Genomic DNA, 23,312 nt, shown 5'->3' with positions numbered 1-23,312 from the left:
CCCTCCTCCCTTCCCCATCTTATCTTAAGGCAAGATGAATTCCATGTTCAGGAGATCGCCCTGGTCAAAGTCACCTACATTACCCTGTTTTAGTGTGCTCTTGTCATTTCTGACCATTTCATCCTCCTTCATTTCCCCGTTTGATGCATCTCTGGTGCTGCCACCATGTGCTTGTGTGCCCACCTGGTGCTGAAAGTGCAACTTTCGCACTGTATTTCTGTTTTATGTCTTTAATACATTGAATTATATACAAAGTGTGACTGTAATGTTTTGTACCTCATTTTATAAATCATTTATACACATTACATATTTGAATAAATCTAGTTTTTCAGGCAACAAACACAATTACTTGTGCATCACTAAACAGTAAGGAGGCTTAAGTGCAATTATACCCAAAAAACATTTTCTAATCACAGAGTATGTCCACATCTTGCCTAATTACAGAAATAAAAGTCTTTTTAGCTTTTAAAATAAATCCTGTCAGAGACAACCGTATAGACAATTTTCCTTGTCTGAAGTTTTTGCTTAAAAAATATTACAGCCAAGGTTATATAATAGAGGGGCTTTATCCACATATTTCATTAATGTGGGAGTTATACAGAAAAGAAGGAAGATCTGCACTGTATCAAAAGTCTAGACATACCAGAAAGCGTTACAGTGAAATAATATCATACAAGTTTTTTTTTGCTGATTTTCACTGTGGCGTAACAATTGGAATGTATTTTATTCAGACTGCACAACTGGAGACTGCAACACAACATTCAAAGTGCTATACTTTAGTCACCAACTGGTTCAATTAACCTTTGAAACTGTGGAGGGCCACTATAATTTCAACAGTTAACATTTACAAGTCATGAAACAGGTTTATCTTCTTTGCTCTGCTGCAGGTCTTTAAGCAGTTCAGCTCCTGCATCACCTGCTTTTGTGGCAAAGAGAATTGCCCCTTCCTGTAAATTCAGCATCTTTAAGTACCTTGCATAATCTGCATATACAGCATTGCAAAATTTCTGTGAAATCTTATTAAGGAAAATGACTTCAAGTACAATCACACACTATTGTGTAAGACTTTTTAGCATGATTCATCAGACATACCATTAAAATAAAATTTTGAACATAATTATGGTTAGAATGCATTTTCTATTGACGCAATTAAATCAACACCATAATCATCCAAAAATAATTCTGAACTTATTCTATGCTTTTCTTTTACGTTACTAAGCAGAATTATATAAAGATAAACCATGTTGTGGCATTCAATGCTGCATTTTAGGAATTGGTAACAAAGTACTCAATTCACACATAGTAATCTGTTTTATGTTACAGTGTGCTGTACTTTGGGCAACTGTCCAAACACGTTACTACAGAACCTTTTTTCCAGTTTAACAGTTGTTAACGGTTTGCTACTTTTCATTTTATAGAATCATAGAATTTACAGCACAGCAGGAGGCCCACTGGACCTGTACCAGATCTTCAACTCGAGCCATTTAATCCCAATTTCTTGCCTTTCCCTTACTTCCTTTTATGCTCTTCCTGAATAGTCACTTATGGTACAAGATTTCAAGCTCTAATGATTGTCACAAAAAAAAAGGTCTTCCACCAGAAAGTGAAAAGTTCAAAACTCACTTTTATGTAGCAGCATAAATTTACAATATTTTCCAGATTTAGGGCACATGTTTTTTTAAAAATTCATTTAGGGGATGTGGGCATCTTGGCTAGGCCAACATTTATTACCCATCCCTAATTGCCCTTGAGAAAGTGGTGGTGAGCTGCTTTCTTGAACCACTGCAGTCCCCATGTGCACCCACAGTGCTGTTAGGGAAGGAGTTCCAGGATTTTGACCCAGCAACAGTGAAGGAACAGGAATATAGTTCAAAGTCAGAATGGCATGTGGCTTGGAGGGGAACTTCTAGGTGGTGGTGTTCCCGTGCATCTGTTGCCTTTTGCCTAGATGGTAGTGGTCATGGGTTTAGAAGGTGCTGCCTAAGGAGCCTTGGTGAATTTCTGCAGTGCATCTTGTAGATGGTACACACTGCTGCTACTGTGCGTCGGTGGTAGAGGGAATGAATGTTTGTGGAAGGGGTGCCAATCAAGCGGGCTGCTTTCTCCTGGGTGGTGTCAAACTTGTTGGAACTACACTCATCCAGGCAAGCAGAGTTTTCCATCACACTCTTGTGCATTGTAGATGGTGGACAGGCTTTGGGGAGTTAGGAGGTGAGTTACTCGCCACTGGATTCATAGCCTCTGACCTGCTCTTGTAGCCACAGTATTTATATAGCTAGTCCAGTTTAGGTTCTGGTCAATGGTAAGCATCAGGCTGTTGATAGTGGGGGATTCAGTGATGGTAATGCCATTGAACGTCAAGGGGCGATGGTTAGATTCTCTCTTGTTGGAAATGGGTCTGGCACTTGTGTGGTGTGAATGTTACTTTCCAATTGTCAGCCCAAGCTGAATGTTGTACAGGTCTTGCTGCATTTGGACATAGACTGCTTCATATTGAGGAGTTGCAAATGGTGCGGAACATTGCACAATCAGCAGCAAACATCCCCATTTTTTATCTTATGATGGAAGGAAGGTCATTGATAAAGCAGCTGAAGATGGTTGGGCCTAGGGCACTACCCTGAGGAACTGCTGCTGTGATGTCCTAGAACCGAGGTGACTGATCTCCAACCACAACCATCTTCCTTTGTGCTAGGTATGGCTCCAGCCAGTGGAGCATTTTCCCTGATTGCCACTGATCCCAGTTTTGCTAGGGCTCCCTGATGCCACACAAATGCTGCCTTCATGTCTAGGGCAGTCACTCTCACCTCACCTCTTGGGTTCACCTCTTTCGTCTATGTTCGAACCAAGGCTGTAATGAGGTCAGGAGTTGAGTGGTCCTGGCAGAACCCAAGCTGAACGTCAGTGTACTGGTTATTGCGAAGCAAGCGCTGTTTGATAGCACTGCTGATGACCACTTCCATCACTTTACTGATGATGGAAAGTAGACTGATGGGGCAGTAACTGGCCATATTGGATTTGTCTTGCTTTTTATGTACAGGACATACCTGGGCAATTTTCCACATTGCTGGGTAGATGCCTGTGTTGTAGCTGTACTGCAACAGTTTGGCTAGGGGCACACAGTATCCAGTGCCTTCAGCAATTTCTTGATATCACGTGGAATGAATTGAACTGGCTGAGGACTGGCATCTGTGATGCCTGGGACCCCCTGTAGGAGGCAGGGATGGATCCTCCTCTTGGCACTTCTGCCTGAAGTTCCTGCTTATGGTTTGGTGCAAACTGGGCAATTATTCTGCATGTAGATTAATCCCACATGAATAGTGATAATGGGCCTGAGACCCTGAAAATATTGTTATCACTATCCATATTTATCTTTGAGCATTATAATAATCTGGAACAGTATATTAATAAACATGCAACTTTTTCAACAATATAGTAAAACCATTAATATCTGTGGAATTAGGGCATTCATAAGACCATAAGACATAAGAGCAGAAATTAGACCATTCGGCCCATCGAGTCTGCTCCGCCATTCAATCATGGCTGATAAGTTTCTCAACCCCATTCTCCCGCCTTCTCCCTGTAACCTTTGATCCCCTTACCAATCAAGAACCTATCTATCTCCGTCTTAAATACACTCAATGACCTGGCCTCCACAGCCTTCTGTGGCAATGAATTCCATAGGTTCACCACTCTCTGGCTAAAGAAGTTTCTCCTCATCTCTGTTCTAAAAGGTCTTCCCTTTACTCTGAGGCTGTGCCCTCAGGTCCTAGTCTCTCCTACTAATGGAAACATCTTCCCCATGTCCACTCTATCCAGGCCTTTCAGTATTCTGGAAATTTCAATCAGAATCTTTCAATCAATCCTTCTAAACTCCATTGAGTATAGACCCAGAGTCCTCAAACGTTCCTCATATGTTAAGCCTTTCATTCCTGGGATCATTCTCGTGGACCTCCTCTGGACCCTCTCCAGGGCCAGCACATCCTTCCTGAGATACAGGGCCCAAAATTGCTCACAATATTCTAAATGTGGTCTGACCAGAGCCTTACAAAGCCTCAGCAGCACATCCCTGCTTTTATATTCTAGCCCTCTCGAAATAAATGCCAACGTTGCATTTGCCTTCTTTACTACTGTGTCAACCTGCAAGTTAACCTTAAGAGAATCCTGGACTAGGACTCCCAAGTCCCTTTGCACTCCAGATTTCTGACTTCTCTCCCCATTTAGAAAATAGTCTATGCCTCTATTCTTCCTACCTCACACTTCCCCACGTTGTATTCCATCTGTCCCTCCATCTATCTTTGTAACATCTGCAAACTTAGCCAGGATGCCCTCATCTAGATCATTAGTGTATAAAGTGAAAAGTTGTGGTCCCAACACTGACCCCTGCGGAACTCCACTAGTCACCGGCCGCCATCCTGAGAAGGACCCCTTTATCCCCACTCTCTGCCTCATGCCAGACAGCCAATCTTCTATCCATGCTAGTACCTTGCCTCTAACACCATGGGTTATCTTACTGAGCAGCCTCCTGTGCGGCACCTTGTCAAAGGCCTTCTGGAAGGCCAAGTAGATAACATCCATTGGCTCTCCTTTGTCTAACCTACTCGTTACCTCCTCAAAGAATTCTAACAGATTTGTCAGGCATGACCTCCCCTTGATGAAACCATGCTGACTTTCCCGATTTTACCATGCACTTCCAAGTATTCTGAAATCTCATCCTTAATAACGGACTCTAAAACCTTACCAATGACCGAGGTCAGGCTAATCGGCCTGTAATTTCCCATCTTTTGCCTCACTCCCTTCTTAAACAGGGGGGTTACATTAGCGATTTCCCAGTCTTCTGGGACCCTCCCTGACTCCAGTGATTCCTGAAAGATAGCTGAAGAGATAGTGGAGGTGTTAGTGGCTATCTCCTTCAGAACTCTAGGGTGTAATCCATCTGGCCCAGGTGACTTATCCACCTTCAGACCTTTCAGTTTTCCTAGCACCTTCTCCTTGATAATGGCCACCATACTCACCTCTGCCCCCCTGACTCTCTTGAACTTTGGGGATGTCACTCGTATTTTCCACTGTGAAGACTGACGCAAAGTATCTATTCAGTTCCTCCGCCATTTCTTTGTTCCCCACTACTACTTCTTCAGCATCATTTTCCAGTGGCCCAATGTCCACTTTTGCCTCTCTCTTACCCTTTATAAAACTAAAACAACTCTTGCAATCTTATTTTATATTACTAGCTAGTTTACCCTCATATTTAATCTTCTCCCTCCTGATTTCTTTTTTAGTTGTCCTCTGTTGGGTCTTTGTAGGCTTCCCAATCCCCTGGTTTCCCACTGCGCTTTGCTGCATTGTATGTTTTCTCTTTAGCTTTTATGCTGTCCCTGACTTCCCTTGTCAGCCATGGTTGCCTCGTCCTCCCTTTAGTATGCTTCTTCTTCCTAGAGATGAATTTTTGCTGTGTCTCCCAAATTACTCCCAGAAACTCCTGCCATTGATGTTCCACTGTCTTTCCTGCTAGGCTCATCTCCCAGTCAATTCTGGCCTGCTCCTCCCTCATGCCTCTGTAGTTGCCTTCATTTAATTGTAATACCTTTACATCTGATTCCAGCTTTTTCCTCTCAAATTGCAGGGTAAATTCTATCATATTATCGTCACTACCTCCTAAGGGTTCCTTCACCTTAAGCTCCCTTATCAAATCTGCCTCATTACACATCACTAAATCTAGAATTGCCTGTTCCCTAGTGGGCTCCATCACAAGCTGCTCCAAAAAGCCATCTCGTAGACATACCACAAATTCCTTTTCTTGGGAACCACTACCCACCTGATTTTCCCAGTCTACCTGCATATTGAATCCCCCATGATCACTGTAACCTTGCCTTTCTTACACACCTTTTCTATCTCCTGGTATCTTGTGCCCCACATCCTGACTACTGTTCGGAGGCCTGTACATAACTCCCATTATGGTTTTTTTTTACCTTTGCGGTTCCTCAACTCTACCCACACAGATTCGACATCATCTGACCCTACATCATTTCTTGCTATCAATTTAATTTCATTTCTTACTAACAAAGCAACCCCACCCCCTCTGCCAACCTGCTTATCTTTTCGATAGGATGTATATCCTTGGATATTTAGCTCCCGGTTCTGATCCCTTTGCAGCCATGTCTCCGTGATGCCCACCACATCATACCTGCCAATTTCAATCTGCGCCACAAGCTCATTTACCTTATTTTGTATACTGTATTCATATTCATGTGCTTTAGAATTAAAATAATCTGCAAACCTGTGATGTTGCAGAGATCCTCACAACTCTATCAACAGTGAAAAGGAGTGGATGGAATGGATGTCAGCAGGCAAGAGCACAAACCACTAATTTCCAAAACTGACCTCCACTGTCAGCACTTGGATATTGAACATTCTTTTTGGAAGAAATATTTTAACACTTTGACTTATCTTCCACTATGCCTCAAAAAAGATGTGAGGAAATGCAGCTTTTAAAAGGCCTTTTAGTCTTAAAAGACAACCGAAGTATATTGTCAGGGGTAGAGTGAAGCAATTATGTTCAAATCATTCTGGAACTATGGTATGAACACAGTCTAGATAAATGAGATGAGATGAAAGCCAGCAGCTAGGATCTGAAATAAAACTAGCCTGGACAGGCGAATCTCTGATCCTCGTATGAGTTGAGCCCATAACACAGACCTGCTTATGACTTGGTGCAAATTGGGCATTTATACTTTGAGAGATGTCACAATGATTAAAAACAAAAAAACTGCGGATGCTGGAAATCCAAAACAAAAACAGAATTACCTGGAAAAACTCAACAGGTCTGGCAGCATCGGCGGAGAAGAAAAGAGTTGACGTTTCGAGTCCTCATGACCCTTCGACAGAACAGTTCTGTCGAAGGGTCATGAGGACTCGAAACGTCAACTCTTTTCTTCTCCGCCGATGCTGCCAGACCTGCTGAGTTTTTCCAGGTAATTCTGTTTTTGTTTTGTCACAATGATTGTTGTTCTGGAAAAATGGCAACATGCTACAGTGGAGGGATGTTCACCAAGGCTGAGGTTAAATCTTTGCACTAGCATAAACCTAAGTTAAGAGCTGAACAAATTAAACTCCACTTGAAATTAACCAATTGTGTTCCAGCATGGTTTTTTTGGGGGGGGGGGAAATATTCAATTAGTTCCAACAAAAGTCAATATTAGTTTAACACAAATTTTAAAAATCTGTAAGAACAGAAAAATGTAACAAATAATTCACAGTCAAAACTTAACTCATGTGCATAGGCCAATTGGTGAAAGAGGTTAGGTAAACCACTGGAGCGGAATTGATTCCTTTCCCTGCACAGAATCTATGCTGCATTTGATACGGGTGCAAAGTAGAAAGATGTTCCACTTGCCCCAACTCCATTGTGTACTGGATGAATACAAAATTAACCTTTCTTTTAAAGAATAAATTTTATGCTCAGTTCAATCATGAAATGATTGCTCACTTGGTCAACCTCCAGAGAGATCGAAGGACACATGTGAAATCCACAAATATTTGGGTCAGGTTATGCAATCATACAAGTAGATCTATGGCAGCACGAGTCCTCCTATTAAGTAAAATGCTTAGATTGCTTATGAAACCAAGGGACACGAAATGAATCCAGCTAATGAATTGAAGAATGGATCTACAGTAGATCTTAATTTGTAACACTCTATTAAAAAAATTGGAGAAAATGGAGACACCAGTCCTGCAAGGAGTCATCTTGACAGAGGCCTATTTAAATAGTATATGTTACAAAAAGGTATATATTGTTTCAAATTAATGGTCGGGGGCATAAGTTAAAATAGGTGAAAGAGTGATGAACAGGATAGTCTAGGCAAAAAATCTTGGAATAATGTAAAACATTTGGACACTGTTATTGACAGGATGCACACACTCTCTTGGTGATCCAAGTTAAAATGGAATGAATAATCTTCCTCAGCTTGCGACTTTGATAATAAGGATCAGAAAAATATTCATTTTTGTATTATTTAAATCAAAAAGGATATTTGTATTTTCATTTACTTCAATAACCCCATAGCTGAGACAAGCTTCCAAGAACAGTGCAGCTCTGTCAAAATATCGCATGCTGAAATATAAATAAAAATATATTTACCAGAAATATTAACATGTAACCACTGCTTTACAAACAAAAAAACACTGGAATATCATAAAAGTGTGAAGAATTAGAATTTAAAAATCAATTTTAGAAAATCATAATTCCAAACATCTAGGTGCTCCTTCTCAGCGTGCAAAATTTAATCTCTGTCAGAATCTTCAGGTTGCTTCTACTTTTACTTGGGAGCTCATTAATGAGTGTTCTTTTACAATCATTGTGTGCGCATGCACAAGTTGCCTGGTTCCCAGTGCTTGCTTTTGTGACATCGGCGCATTTAATGTCATTGCTCTCTCAGCCCACTTTACATACTTTCTTTTCACCATCAGCTGCTTTATTACTGCTTTCCATTCTAAGCTTACTCCCTGCCAGCCAAGCAAAAAGCACAGCTTGGGCCCTTCTAGTGCCTCAGGAGAAACTTGCACAGGAAAAGTCACAGAAGCACTACTAATCACGGCCATTAGCAGCATCAAATACATCAGTTTTAGTTATTATTTTTGAATTAAGTTCCAACAGCAGAACACAACAGTAATGCAACTAAAATCTTAGCATTCTGTAAGTTACTCACTAGATCTTAGAATTAGATTACTCAGTACGTTATTTAGTACATTTAACTGACTCATTAAATTCCATAATTTAGTTATATTTAATAATTAAAATATTTGTTGCGTTTAACAATAGAATAATCGAATGATACAGCACAGAAGACAGCTATTTGGCTCAACACACCTGTGTCAGCTCTTGGAAGGAGCTTTCCAATTAGTTTCACTCTTCTGTTCTTTCCCCATAATACAGAAATTGTTTCTTCAAGTATTTATCCAATTCCCTTTAGAAACTTATCAAATCTGCTTCCACTATCTTTCAGGCAGTGCATTCCAGGTTATAACAATTCAATGCTCTAAAAAATGTTTTAGCACATCACTTTTGGTTCTTTAGCTAATTATTTTAATCCGTGTCCTCTGGTTACTAATACTTCTGCTGCTGGAGACATGTTTTGTCTTTTTACTCTATCAAAACATTTCAACTCTTTGAAAACTCTACCAAACCTGCTCTTAATCTTCTCTGCACCAAGTAGATTATAGTATTCATCATATTTAAAAGAAGCAAATCTGAATCTAAATGCTCTTCACAATAACTATTACATTTGCCTGAATGTATTCTTTCAATTCTGATACCATAAGCCCAACCATCTTGTCCATGAGCAATACTCCCAGGTCAACTAGTATTCTATGTAAATACACACACACACACTTGTTTTGATAGAAGACACATTTCTTACCTGTGTAGCATTTCTGCAACTTTGCTAAAGCAGCCCAATGAAAGGAGGACTAGGATAGCCTTTGACTTCTGGTTTACCTGAGATGAACAAAGATGATCTACCCAGCGTTTCAGTACTTCTGCACACTCCTCTGTGTTTAGACGCACCTTTATTAAAGAAATAAAAAAGATAAATATACCTACATCTGATTAACATGACAAGATGAGTCACAGTACATTCAACAACTTGTATTTACATAGTGCCTTTAATGCAATAAAACATTCTAAGGCGCTTCGCAGGAGCATTATAACGCAAAATTTCACACACAGCCACCTAAGGAGATACTAGGGCTGATAGTTAAAAGCTTGGCTAAGAAGAGGTTGAGGGAGGGAATTCCAGATAGGGCCCAGGCAGCGGAAGCCACAGCAACCAATAGTGGGTCAATTAAACTCGGGAATGCTCAAATGTCCAGAATTAGATGAAAGCAGATATCTGGGGGTTATGGGGCTGGAGGAGACTAGAGAGAGAGGGAGGGAAGAGGCCATGAAGGAAATTGAAAAGAAAGATGAGAAATTTAAAATCTCATTGCTGGACTGGAAGTCAATGTATAATAGTAAGCACAGAGGTAATGGGTGAACAGGACTCGGTGTGTAAGGACACGAGCAGCAGACTTTTGGATGACCTGAAGATTAAAGAGAACATAATGTGAGAGTGGCAGGGTACAGAGTAGGGAGACAGTTAGCTCAGATGGCGAGAAGGCTAGCGCTTATTTCAGAATAAAACCAACAGGGCGGGATTTGATCCCTGTTCTGGCTGAGGCTGACTTGGGGCTGCCTCTTTGCCCCGCCTCATAGTAAAATCATGGCACAAAGCTGTGATTTGGCGATCCTCCAATAAGCAAGGATGCCACATTGAGAAGAACAACAACATGGGAGGCCAGCCAGGAGTGTGTTGGAATAGTTGTCTAGAGGTAACAAGGATAGGATTGAGGGTTTCAGCAGTAGATGAACTGAGGCAGGGGCAGTGTTGGGCGATGTTATGAGGGTTGTCTTAGTAATGTCATGGATATGTGGCTGAAGTTCATCTTTGGGTCAAATATGATAGTCAGTCTCAGCCTGAGCCAGTTGCTGGGGCGCGGGATGGAGTCCATAGCTAGGTGACAGTTTGTATGGGGGACTGGAGACAATAGCTTCAATCTTTCCCATATCGAGAAGGTAAAAGGGCACTTACATGAATGTCTATAAACTTTTACGTATCACAATTTACTGAGATATGAAATATTGGCAGATGAAAATGAAACTCTTATTCCCTTGTTATGAATAAATCAGTACCTGCAATTTGCAAAAGTCGGCCATAAATTCTCACATGCACCTATTAATAATTGTGCCTGGAAATCTGACTCCTCAAACATTAGGATACAAATGCTTAACACTTTCATTATGAATTCAAAAGTGCCAACCCATTTATTTGAAAACTGATTAAAATAGTGGAGAAAGGGGATTTCATATGAACAAGTTCATATGGTAATATGTGAAGTACATTATGTCATGACTCACTGGGGAGTAATATGAAGCCCCACTGTTTCCTGAGCCGCGAGAAATGTGAAAAGTTTGACCAAACCACCAGATTGCCCTAATTCTGCCAAACTGTTTAATTTAGGTTAACAGAATACGAGCACCAGGTTTGTAAACTTAATAAGGAAATAGCTGTTTATTGAAAAAACTGTCATTAACCAGTGGCAAAAAAAATATGAACAGCTAATTTCTAACTCTATAACCTAAACTCTATCCCTTCTTAAATTCCTGTACGTACACACGTACAAGATACATACGACACACAAAAACATGGATTTTAAGGGTGGGATAAAACAGTCCAGTAGCACCAATTCCAAGTACAGGATTCGACGGGTTGATTTTGATCAATGTCTTCCAACTTTCTTTCAGTTCTTGTTGATGACATAAGGTGATCTTCCAGCATTTTCAGTATTTAGTTCACTGGTTGTGCACTTGCCTTTCAATGTCTCTAACAGTGATTTTCCCCTCTGCCTCTTGACATGGATTTTCAGAGAGTGCAGGCTATAGAGATAGGAGGAGAAAAAACCAGCTAGCTATTATTGTGGAATTGCTGGAATCTTCCATACAGGAGAGAAAGATTTTAGGTCTTTTTCCTTTCAGGCTAGGAACTATTCTGCTCTCACACAAGACCTGGTCAAGAGCCAATTAAAACGTTATGGTCAGGCAGCTCTCTTGGTGCAGGACTCCTTTCCGGCACCATCCCATCTTTCAAGGCACACTCTGTTCCAGGGCTGCATATATCTCTCATCCTGTTCCAGTGGACATGTCTTTCAACTTGCAGTCATTGTAATTTTAATCCACAGTCCAACAGAAAATAAAAAGATATGTTCTTTCCAATAGCCCAACAGAAATTAAAAGACATGTTCCTTACATGCCTCTGCCCTTAAAAGAGATGAAACGCCATTTCAAAAATGTGCTTCATCACCAGGTATGTGACACATGGACAACAAAACACGAGACTTACTTTCATTCATCCTTCCTCCCCCTTACACAATCTTCATCATTTCTTACCCCATTAACTTATTTTAGTATTTTACACTCAGGAAAATGCATCCGCAATCACATTATCTTTACTGGTAATGTGAACAATTTTTACACTGAATGGTTGAAACAACAGACTCCATCTAAACAGTCCCACATTTCAAGTTTTAAACTTATCAATGAATGTCAGCAGATTATGGTCAGTGTAGATTAGTGTTTCTTTGTTATCGTGTCAGACATAGGCTTCAAAACGTTGAAAAGACAACAACAATGCTAGAGTTATTTTTTCTACTGTAGAGTACTTCCTCTGATATTGAGTTAGTTTCTTGGAAATGTACCCCACCAGCTTCTTTATCCCTAATTGATCATCTTGTAATAGGACTCTACCTACCCCAAATCGCTAGCATCAATTGCTATTTTAAAAGGTTTAGTGAAGTCAGGGGCGGCCAACACTGGTTCATTTATTAAGATTGCCTTCAGCTTTTCAAAGTATGCTTGGCATTCTGCTGGCCATACCACTTTTGCCTGTTTTCTTAACAAATTGGTGAGAGGTACATCTATTGTGAAGTTAGGCACAAACTTCCTATAAAACACACATTCCCAAAAACCTCAATTTCGTGTTTAGTTTTAGGAATCGGGAATCCTATTAGAGCATTCACTTTTGCTGTTCTTGGCCCTTGTACTACAATGTGACCTAGGTAAGTTACCCTTGCTTTTGCAAATTCACTTTTGGCCAGATATATAACTAAGCCAGCCAACTGCAATTGCTTAAACAGGTCCTCTAATTGCTTTACACATGTTCTTCCCATGTGTTATTATATATTACAATATCGTCCAAATAAACCACACAGTTATGTACTTCAGCTACGACTTGATTAGTAAGTCTCTGGAAAATTTTAGACATGAAGTAGAACCTTGGTCAGATTGTATTTCAACTGGTAGGCCATAATGAGTGAAAAACTAAGTTAACTTTTCCACTACCACCTTAGCTGTAATTGTCCTTAAAGGAATAGCTTCTGGAAATTGGGTTGTCATATCCAACATTGTAAGGATATACAGATGTCATGCTTTTATTTTGCGTAATGGTCCTACACAATCTACTAATACCTGGCTGAATGGTTCTTCAAAACTGGTATGGGTATTAAAGGTGCTGGTTTGATTACATAATGAGGTTTACCTACTACCATACATGTATGAAACATTTTACAAAATTTCACTATGCCCTTCTGAAATCTTGGCCAGGTAAATACCTGTTTATCAAATATTCCATATTCCTACATGTCCTGCCATAGGGATTTCATGTGCTACACGCAATAACTCCTTACAATATTTGGGCGGTACCATTATCTGATGAACAACCACCCATTCGTCATCCACAAGTCTGTGAGGGTGTTTCTACTCCCTCATCAGGATTCCGTTTTAATGTAATAGCACTCTGGAACTCCTTCAGCCTCTGCTTAAGTGTGATCTGACATTGTTTAACTCTGGATCTGCTTTCTGAGCCTCAATTAATGAAGACATGCCAAACAATTCCTTTGAATTATCCACATCCTTAAATAAAGTTTTGGCTACTCTAACATCTGCTCGTGGCATTACTTTGACCTCTGGTGATGGACTTTGTTTAGCTATTGTTCTGGTCACCACACACAATGGAAAAATACCTAAAACTTGTTCTTGTAACTGCTCCATTTCTTTAACCTCTGACTTTCCGTAATTATGGACGAAGCTATAACCTTCACTCCTGCCAAATCATTCCCCAGGACTAAATCAACTCCATTCATGGGTAATTTCTTAACCACTCTTACAACCACCGATCCAGACAACAAATCACACTCCAATTGCACTTTGTACAATGGAACCGGGATATACTCTCCACTTATCCCGTTTACCAATACTTTAGCTTTCATTGAACTCTCTGGAGGGGAAACTAGGTCCTTCTCCAGCAAAAGAGTTTGAGTAGTTCCTGTGTCCCTTAATATAGTTATGGGTTTAGTTGCATTATTTGATGAAAAAGGAGTTATCTTTCCTTTAGACAAAAACCGTTTACATCTCTCATCTACCTTATTCACTTCACCTGCGTTCACAGCAGTGATTACTCCTAGTCCCTTGTTTGTAGTTAAAGCTACAATTTGATCCATGGCATTTTCTTTTTGAGTTCCCTTTTCGGACTCTCTCTTATGAATTCCATTAAGCCTATTGGGCTTCCCTTGTAACTTCCAGCTTTCTGAATGATTGTGTCCCACTTTATTACAATGGAAACATTCAGGCTTTCGAGTTTCACCTCCACCCTCAGTACCTTCCTTCCTGATCTGGAGAGGAGGTCTCAAGGTACTCCCAGCTATCCATTCTTTACCCCTGGCTACTTGCCTTCCTTTCACTCTCCCACTTTCTATCCTTTTCAAATTTATGAGGGTGATGAAAAAAAAAGTTTAGTTTTATGGATCAGCTCATAATCGTCAGTCATTACTGCTGCCTGTCTAGCAATCCTTTGGTCTTCAACATGGATTCTTATTACAGAACATAGCGAGTTTTTAAACTCTTCCAAGAGAATGGTCTCTCTGAGAACGTCATAGGTAGTTTCAACTCCTAATGCTCGTATCCACCTGTCAGAACTACTTTGCTTAATCCTTTCAAATTCAATGCAAGTTTGCCCAGGCTGTTCCCTTAAATTTCGAAACGTTTGTCTATATGCACCCCAAAAAGGCCTTTTTCACCATATCATAATCCCTGGAAACCTCCTCTGACAGTGAAGCATAAATTTGCTGTGCTCTGCCTGTCAATTTGCTCTGCATGGGCAATGTCCAGTTTTCCTTTGGCCAATTCATCTGTTTAGCTATCTTCTCAAATGAACTAAAGAATGCTTCAACATCCCTTTCCTCAAATTTTGGAAGAGCTTGTACAAATTTAAACATCTCCCCACTGGGTTCTGATCTGGAAATCCTGCCTCACCTGATATCTCTTTTTTTTAAAACCGTCAGCATTTTAAGCTGGAATTCTCTCTCTTTTTCTCACTTCCATTTCTAACTCCATTTGAAATGTTCTTTCTCTTTCCTTTTCTACCTGTTCCCTTTGGAATGCTCTCTCTCTTTTTTTCTTTCTCTGCTCTTTCTTTTTTTGCTGCGTCTCGTTCCAATTTTTTATTTGCAACTGAATTTGAACCCATTCCAATGAACCATCCCTTGAGAACTTGGTCTCTCGGGTATTCCTTCCAACTTCAAATGCTGTGCCATCTCTCTGATTATCTCTGCCCTCCTAGCTTTAGTAGGCAATCCTACTCTTAATTTACTTGCCAATTCGATTAACCAGAGTTTTAGGATCCATTGTAAAATCGTCAAGGACATTTCTACCACTTAGCAGTTTCCAGTGCCATCTTATTTTTGATTTACAAACCTGGTGTTTCCTTTTAGCTTTTATTAGTTACTAAATCTACACCCAAATCGTCATGATCTTTTGTTCCAAAATATCCCGGATCCAAGCCCCCAAACTTTATCATGACTCACTGGGGATAGTGTGCTGTTATATCAAGCCCCGCTGTTCCCTGAGCCACGACAAATGTAAAAAGTTTGACCAAACCACCAGATTGTCCCAATTCTACCTAACTGTTTAATTTGGGTTAATAGAATACAAGCACCAGGTTTGTAAACTTAATAAGTAAATAATTATTTATTGAACAAACTTTCGTTAACCAGTGGCAAAAGAAAGAAATATGAACTGCTAATTTCTAATTCTATAACCTAAACTCCACCCCTTCTTAAATTCCTATACGCACACACATACAAGACACATAATGTCCATGTTTTTGTGTGTCTTAAGGGTGGGATAAAACAGTTCAATAGCACCAAGTCTAGAGTACAGGATTCAATGGGTTGATTTTGATCAATGTCTTCCAAATTCCTTTCAGTTCTTTTTGATGACAAGGTGGTCTTCCAACACTTTTGGTATTTAGTTCACTGGTTGAGCACTTGCCTTTCACTGTACCTAACAGTGATTTTCCTCTCTGCCTCTTGACATGGGTTTTCAGAGAGAGAGCAGGTTATAGAGATCTGAGGAGAAAAGGCCATTATTGGCTATTATTGTGGAATTGCTGGAATCTTCCACACACAGGAGAGAAAGGTTTTAGGTCTTTTTCCTTTCAGGCTAGGAGCTATTCTGCTGCATTGCTCTCACACAAGACCTGGTCAGGAGCCAATTAAAACATTGTTGCCAGGCAGCTCCATTGGTCCAGGGCTCTTTTCCAGCACCATCTTGTCTTTCATGACACACTCTATTCCGGGGCTGCAAAATTGTATATATCTCTCATCCTGTTCCAGTGGACATGTCTTTCAACCTGCAGTCATTGTAATTTTAATCCACAGTTCAACAGAAAATAAAAAGATATGTTCTTTACAACAGTCCAACAGAAATTAAAAGATATGTTCCTTACAACTAAAAATAAAATAGTGCTAAGTATGCAACATCTGTTACTGCTTTTCATATGACAAGTTCAGCATTAGATTTTCCTCCCTTTCTAAAATACAAGCTATCATCTCCATTAGTTAGCACATTTAGCACTTCTCTAGTCTAACTGACCAAAACAGTGTTAATCAGTTTACAATTTTGTTTAACATACATTTAAAGCAATAATAACTTTTCTACTAGTCCTGACATAAGTGTCAAAATGAAAAAGTAGACATTCCACCTTAACTGGATGAATATTTGAAGATTGGCATTTCTGATTGTCTTGAGTATCAAGTTTTGCAGTACTGTTACATTTTGCTGTACAAAACATGCTCTGAATTAATTAAACACTTTGTCGCCTACCAACACAAGATAGCCATGCAAGATAGCCAATGATACCCATCCAAGTATGCTCAGAAATCCAATGACATCAATCTGCTGCAGCCAGCCCGCCAGAAATCTTTTATTGACAAAGGACAAAATGCTAGGGAAGTGGTTTGATTAACAGGCACGTTGACCAATGAGCAGGCCTGAGGAGGGGCTGGTGCAGGGATCCAATGGGCAGGAAGTGGAGGCGGGACCCAAACTCAGCCTCAGTCATTAAGTTATCCCAAATGAGAATTTTTTTTGAAAAAGCGCCGAGGTGAGCAGCCTCATCCGGAGCTCACTGTGGCTGGGGGTGTGTTTGCGGTGCTACCTTCGCCCAGCCTCTGTCAACAGGCTGGTTTGAGGCTCTCAGGTGAGCTTCACTCTGGGATGGACAGCATTGAAGGTGGGCCCCAAGGGTGGAGAGAGGCAGAGGCTTCTCCACAAATAGGATAAAGAGAGGAGGAGCATTCCAGTATCCCGATTTTCGTTTCCCTAAATAAGCTGAGTAAAAATCGCCTTATTTCTGGCCACTGCTTACTCTGTCTCTCACAATGATGTAATGGAGTAAAACACTAGAACTACGTGTGCACCTGTTGGCAACAAACACTGCCTGAATTAAAAGAGTAAATAAAACTGTGATTAACAGAGCGTCATTTATTCAGTTGCTTGATCGCTGGATTCTGATTAGAACTTGTAATTGAAATAAGTACCAGACTGATTTCAGCAGAAATGTTCTCATTCATTAGAAACATCTGGTTTGTTAAAGTAACAAGATAAAAGGGAGACTTGACCATAAGCAAAATACTGCAGATGTTGGAAATCTGAAAATGCTGGAAATACTCAGCAGGTCTGAAAGCACCTGTGGAGAGAGAAACAGAGCTTCTAACAAAAGGTCAGCAATCTGAATGTTAACTTGGTTTCTCTCTCCAGCGATGCAGCCTGACCCACTGAGTTTCCGATAATTTTCTGTTTGTTTCTATTACAGATTTTGTGTTGGACTGTCAGTGACACGTGGCCAACAGGACACTGAAAATCATTAATAGAACTATTTAAATTAAAAATATACAATCATATCCCGTGGGGGCCGATTAGCTTAGTTAACTAGATGGCTAGCGTGCTGTTCAGAATAATGCCAACAGTGCGGGTTTGATTCCCGTTCTGGCTGAGGTAGACTTGGTACCTGCTTCCTCGCTCTGCCCCCGAGAGTGGAAGGCAATGGTAAACCACCATGGACAAAAAAAACTGCCAACAAAAACGGCTCAGAACGAAGCATCAGCAGACAAGCCAAGGCCTGCCTTCGAGCAGAGCACTTAAGGAATGGAATGGAATGGAATCATATCTATGAAATGAGCGCTTCTAATATCCGAATGAAAAAGAGAAAAAAATAGAAAGACATAATTATGTCAGCATATGAAAAAGAAAAGATTAGAGAACTTGTGCATGAAGAAAATGTGGACATAACTAACACAGGATGGGGCATGGACATGAGAGCAAGGAGAAGAACTTTTCTGTTAACTAGGGTACAGGGAGCCAAAAGGGTTTGTGGTTGATAGGAGCGCAGGACTTCATATAGATGAGGATTCAGGTTTTGGGATTTTGGATAATTTAAAGCTAGATAGGTATTGGGGTTGGTTCACTGGATAGAACATGCAAGCAAAGACAAGCTTCCAACATACAGACTTGGAGTAGGGATAGGCCACTCGGCCTTTTGAGTCTGCTCCGCTATTCAATAAGATCATGGCTGATCTGACTGTAACCTTCTACCTATCCCTAGTAACCTTTTACTCCGTTGTTTATCAAGAGTCTATCTACCTCTGCCTTGAAAACATTCAACAACACTGCTTCCATTGCCTTTTGAGGAATGGAGTTCCAAAGACTCACCACCCTCAAAGAAAAAATTCCTTCTCATTTCTGTCTTAAATAAGCGACCCTTTATTTTTTTTAACAGTGACCCCTGTTCTACATTGTCCCACAAGAGGAAACATCCTCTCCGCATCCACCCTGTCAAGACCCCTCAGGATCTTGTGTTTCAATCAAGTCACCTCTTACTCTTCTAAACTCCAGCGGATACAAGCCTAGCCTGTCCAATCTTTCTTCATAAGACAACCTGCCTATTCCTGGTATAGTTTTGCATACCTTCTCTGAACTGCTTCTAATGCATTTACATCCTTCCTTAAATAAGGACACCAATACTGTACACAGTGCTCCAGATATGGTCTCACCAGTGTCCTGTGCAATTGAAGCATAACCCATTTACTTTAATATTCAATTCCCCTTGCAATAAATGATAACGTTCTATCAGCTTTCCTAAATACTTGCTATACCTTCATACTAGTCTTTTATGATTCATGCACTTGGACACCCAGATCCCTCTATACCTCAGAGCCCTGCAATTTCTCACCATGTAGATAATATGCTTCTTTTTCATACTTCCTGCGAAAATCGACAATTTCAAGTTTTCCCACGTTATATTCCATTTGTGAGATCTTTTCCCACTCACTTAACCTATTTCCCCTTGTTGCCTCCCTTTGCAATTTTCCGATCTAATGGCACCTTCCCCAAATCCAGGGAATTTTGGAAAATTAAAGCTTTAAAAGGTGATGAAGGCATTGTCTAGGGTTTTGGCAGAGAAGCTAATGCGGAGGTGGGTGCCGCTATTGAGGTGGAAGAAAACAGACTTAATCAAGAAGCAGATGTGAAGAAGAAAGCTGAGCTTAAGGTTGAGTTGAATGCCAAGGATCTGCAACTTGTGACTCAGCTTGAGATGGCATCTGGGGAGGTAGGTCCAAGTCAAGATCAAGGCATTGGAAAGGACCAAAAAATATGGCTTCAGTTTTGCTGACACTAAAATGGAAGAAATTACTGGTTCTAAATCTTAAATGTTCGAAAAGCAGTAGGAGAGTATAGGAACTTCCTTTAGTTCAAAGGTGGAAGTAGACAGACAGAGCAGCTTATCATCAGCAAGGAGGAGCAAAGTGATGCGCTTTGGTAGGAAGAACCAGGGGAAGCAACATAAAATAAAGGGTCCAATTCTAAATCGGCTGCAGGAACAGAGAGACCTAGAGGCATCTGTGCACAGTTCAGTGAAGGTGGCGGGGCGGGTTAAGAAAGCACTTAATAAGGCATACGGGATCCTGGGCTTTATAAATGGAGGCATAGAGTACAAAAGCAAGGATGGTATGGTGAAACTTTATAAAACACTGGTTCAACCTCAACTGGAGAAGTGTGTCTAATTCTGGGCACCACAATTTAGGAAGAAAGTTAACGCATCAGGGGACAGAAAAGATTTACAAGCATGGCTCTAGGGATGAGGGACTTCAATTACATGGATAGATAGGTGAAGCTGAGGCAGTTCTCCTTAGAGAAGGTTGAGAGGAGATTTGATAGAGGTGTTCAAAATCATGAGGTGTCTGGACAGAGCAGATAGTGGGAAACTGTTCCCATTGGCGGAAGAGTCGAGAACCAGAGATTTAAGATGAATGGCAAAACAGCCAAAGGCAACATGAGGAAAAACTTATTTATGTAGCAAGCAGTTAGGATCTGGAATGCACTGCCTGAGAGTGTGATGGAAGCAGGTTCAATTGTAGCTTTCAAAAGGGAATGGAATAATTATCTGAAGGGAAGGAATTTGCAGAACTAAGGGAAATGGGCGAGCAAGTGCTCTTGCAGAGAGCTGGCATGTGCACAAAGGGCTGAATAACCTCTTTCAGTGCTGTATCCACTCTATGATTCAATGCAAAAGATAACTCCATGTTTTAAGATAACAACACCAAGGAACAGTATAAAAGTTGTGAAGGGGAGGGCACCAAAGATGGGCCCTTGGTGTACACCTAGGTGATCATGCAATCTGTGGGGAACAGAAGGCAATAAAGCAATGCAATGCCTATATATGAATACAACTAGGCAACAGCAGTGTCATGGAGGTGTAATGCAGAGGAGAGATAGTGAAGCGAAGGTCAATGATGTTGAAGGCAACATAGAGATCAAGGAGGTTGAGGAGAGACAGAAAACAACCTGTTGCATAAATATTTGCTCTGTTGCTTCTAAAAGTGATTATGAATCATTTACCTTTGCAAGCCATGCGGCTCGATTCCACTCTCCATAAGTCTGTAAATATCGACAAGCATCCTCAGCTTTATCTATCAGACAAAGCAGCTGGACTCCTTCTGTAAGGATTACATAAAGTAGAGATACTCAAAGTACTGAATCCACCAACTCAGGTGAACAGCATGAACACTTCAGTAAAAGTTTTCAGATATGAGCAATTGAAACAGATTTCCTCACTCTTACATTTAAAAAACACAAATATTCAGGTATGGAGGTGAAGCATGAATCAAATGTTATAGAGATGAAGAATTTACCAAGAGCATTCAGAACCCCTCCACATTCAGTGCAACAAGTGTCAGTATCAAATCTGTAGACTCTGCTTGATGCCCTGTCGACTACTTAAATATTAGAATACTTTTTCATCTAGCTCTACATGATGAGTTTTACTGGAAGCCTTCTAAAGACACAGGGCCTCTAGGAAGTATCCCATATTGGTTGGGCCCAATAGGCCTGTGTTCTAATCCATGCGCTACAGAAAGGATGTTAAAGCCACGGAGAACATATAGCCTAGATTTACCAGAGTAACATCAGAGACGGAAAAATTGTAATGAATCCAGAAAATGCTGGAAATACTCAGCAGGTCAGGCAACATCTGTGCAGAGAGAAATAGTTAACATTTCAGATTGATGATCTTTCATCAGGACTGGGAAACGTTAGAGATCTAACAGATCTAAAGCAAGTGAAAGTGGGTAGGGCACCAAAAATAACAAAATGGAAGGTGCGCGATAGAGTGAAAGACAAGGGAGATTAAATGACAGAAGTGTTGATGGTGCAAGGCCAAAGAGAATGGCTATGGGACAAGTAAAGAAACAGAAAGGCATGTTTAAAGGAGGTGTGAACAGCAGAATCACAGATACAAAGCAAAGAAAGCAGAAACAAAATAGGAACAGTAGTTATGATCTGAAATTATTGAATTCAATGTTGAGCCCGAAAGGCTGTGAAATGCCTAATCAAAAAGTGAGGTGCTGTTCTTTAAGCTTACATTGAGCTTCATTGAAAAACTGCAGGAGGCCGGAAACAGAGTGGTCAAGGTGGAGAATTAAAATGACAGGTGACCAAAGCTCAGGGGCATAGTTGTGGACTGAATCGAGGTGTTCCACAGAGTGGTCACCCAATCTATGTTTGGTTGCCACAATGGAGGGGAGGCTGCATTGTGAGCGGCGAATAATGTATATTAAGTTGAAAGAGTATAAGTAAATTGATGTTCTACCTGGAAAAAGTATTTGGGGCCTTGGGCAATAAGAGGAAGGAGATAAAAGACAACACCATCTCCTGCACTTGTATAGAAAGTGCCTTGGGAAGGGGAGGAGGGTGATGACGAATAGACCAGATATCATGGAGGGAATGGTGTGTTTGGTAGTGGGGTCATGCTGGAGATGGCAGAAATGGCAGAGAGTGGTCCATTGAATATGAAGGTTGCTGGGGGAGGTGAAGACAAAAGGAACCCGATTGTGTTTGTAGAACACATCCATTCAGTCCACAAGCGCTACCCCAAGCTTCCAGTCGCCTGGCATTTCACTTCTCCACCTTGCTCCCACTCTTGACCTTGCTGTTCTCTGACTCCTAGTGTTCTAAAGAAACATAGTGCTAGCTCAAGGAACAGTATTGATCTTACAGCCTTCTGAACTCAATAAGTTGAACTAGTTGAGACTGCAAACTCCGCTTCCATTTTGTTTCCTCCTTCTTTGCTGGTTTTTGGTTTTCCCTCATTTGTCTCTTTGTTTTGCATGACAGCTGCTCATGATTTTGCCATTCACACCTCCTCCAGGCACATCTTTTGTTTCTTTATTTGTCCCATTACAACTCCCTTTGGCCTTGTACCATCAACACTTTAGTCATTCAATCTCACCTTTCTTCCCTATCACAGATCTTCCCTTTTGTATTTTCCCAATTCGCCCGCCACTTTCACCCACTTTAAACAAAAATGTTAACTGTTTCTCTCTTCACTAACGCTGCCAGACTTGCTGAGTATTTTCAGCATTTTCTGTTTTTAATTTCAAATTTCCAGTATCTGCAGTTTTTTCCTTCTGTGCTCAGAGGAGATACTGAGATATTTAAACTATTTTCACAGGATCTAAGAAGGCCAAGGTAAGATTCTATATTTTTATGTATAAATGGCAAATGTTCTAATAAATGAACTATGACGATGTATTCAAATGATGTAAAACCACTGATTCTTGAATTTTAGGCACACTGATTGATGGTTAGTAGGAAATATGGTAAGAAACCCAACAGGTATGGAATGTGGTGGTGGTGGCGCGGGGGGGGGGAGGGGGGGGGGGAAAGAGGAGGAGAGATGGTGATAGACGGGTAGGGATGATAGAGTCCAGTGGAGGGTGAATCTAGGTGCCATATTAAATCAGCACATGTCCCATGCAACTCTTGGCTTTGGGTGCAGCAGGCTTGACTACCAGAATAAAAGTCTCCTTTCGGCTAGCCACAAAATCTGTAG

At 40.7% G+C, this 23,312-nt stretch overlaps 1 protein-coding gene across 3 annotated transcripts in view; it reads right to left on the bottom strand.

Annotated features, from left to right (window-relative positions):
- Positions 1-214: 214 nt before the first annotated feature.
- Positions 215-23,312, bottom strand: part of wdr11 (WD repeat domain 11) — a 120,405-nt gene continuing 97,307 nt past the window's right edge. For all 3 annotated transcript variants that reach the window (XM_041209852.1, XM_041209853.1, XM_041209854.1), the window contains 4 exons: positions 20,822-20,919; positions 9,414-9,559; positions 8,028-8,107; positions 215-1,009 (listed from right to left, as the gene is read on the bottom strand). In XM_041209852.1, the coding sequence (XP_041065786.1) occupies positions 852-1,009; positions 8,028-8,107; positions 9,414-9,559; positions 20,822-20,919 (482 nt within the window). In that variant the 3' untranslated portion in view covers positions 215-851. The remainder of the gene's footprint in view (positions 1,010-8,027; positions 8,108-9,413; positions 9,560-20,821; positions 20,920-23,312) is intronic.

Source organism: Carcharodon carcharias, chromosome 17 (genome assembly GCF_017639515.1).
Source record: "Carcharodon carcharias isolate sCarCar2 chromosome 17, sCarCar2.pri, whole genome shotgun sequence".
Taxonomy (NCBI): Eukaryota; Metazoa; Chordata; class Chondrichthyes; order Lamniformes; family Lamnidae; genus Carcharodon; species Carcharodon carcharias.
This window is presented reverse-complemented; position numbering and strand designations above follow the sequence as displayed.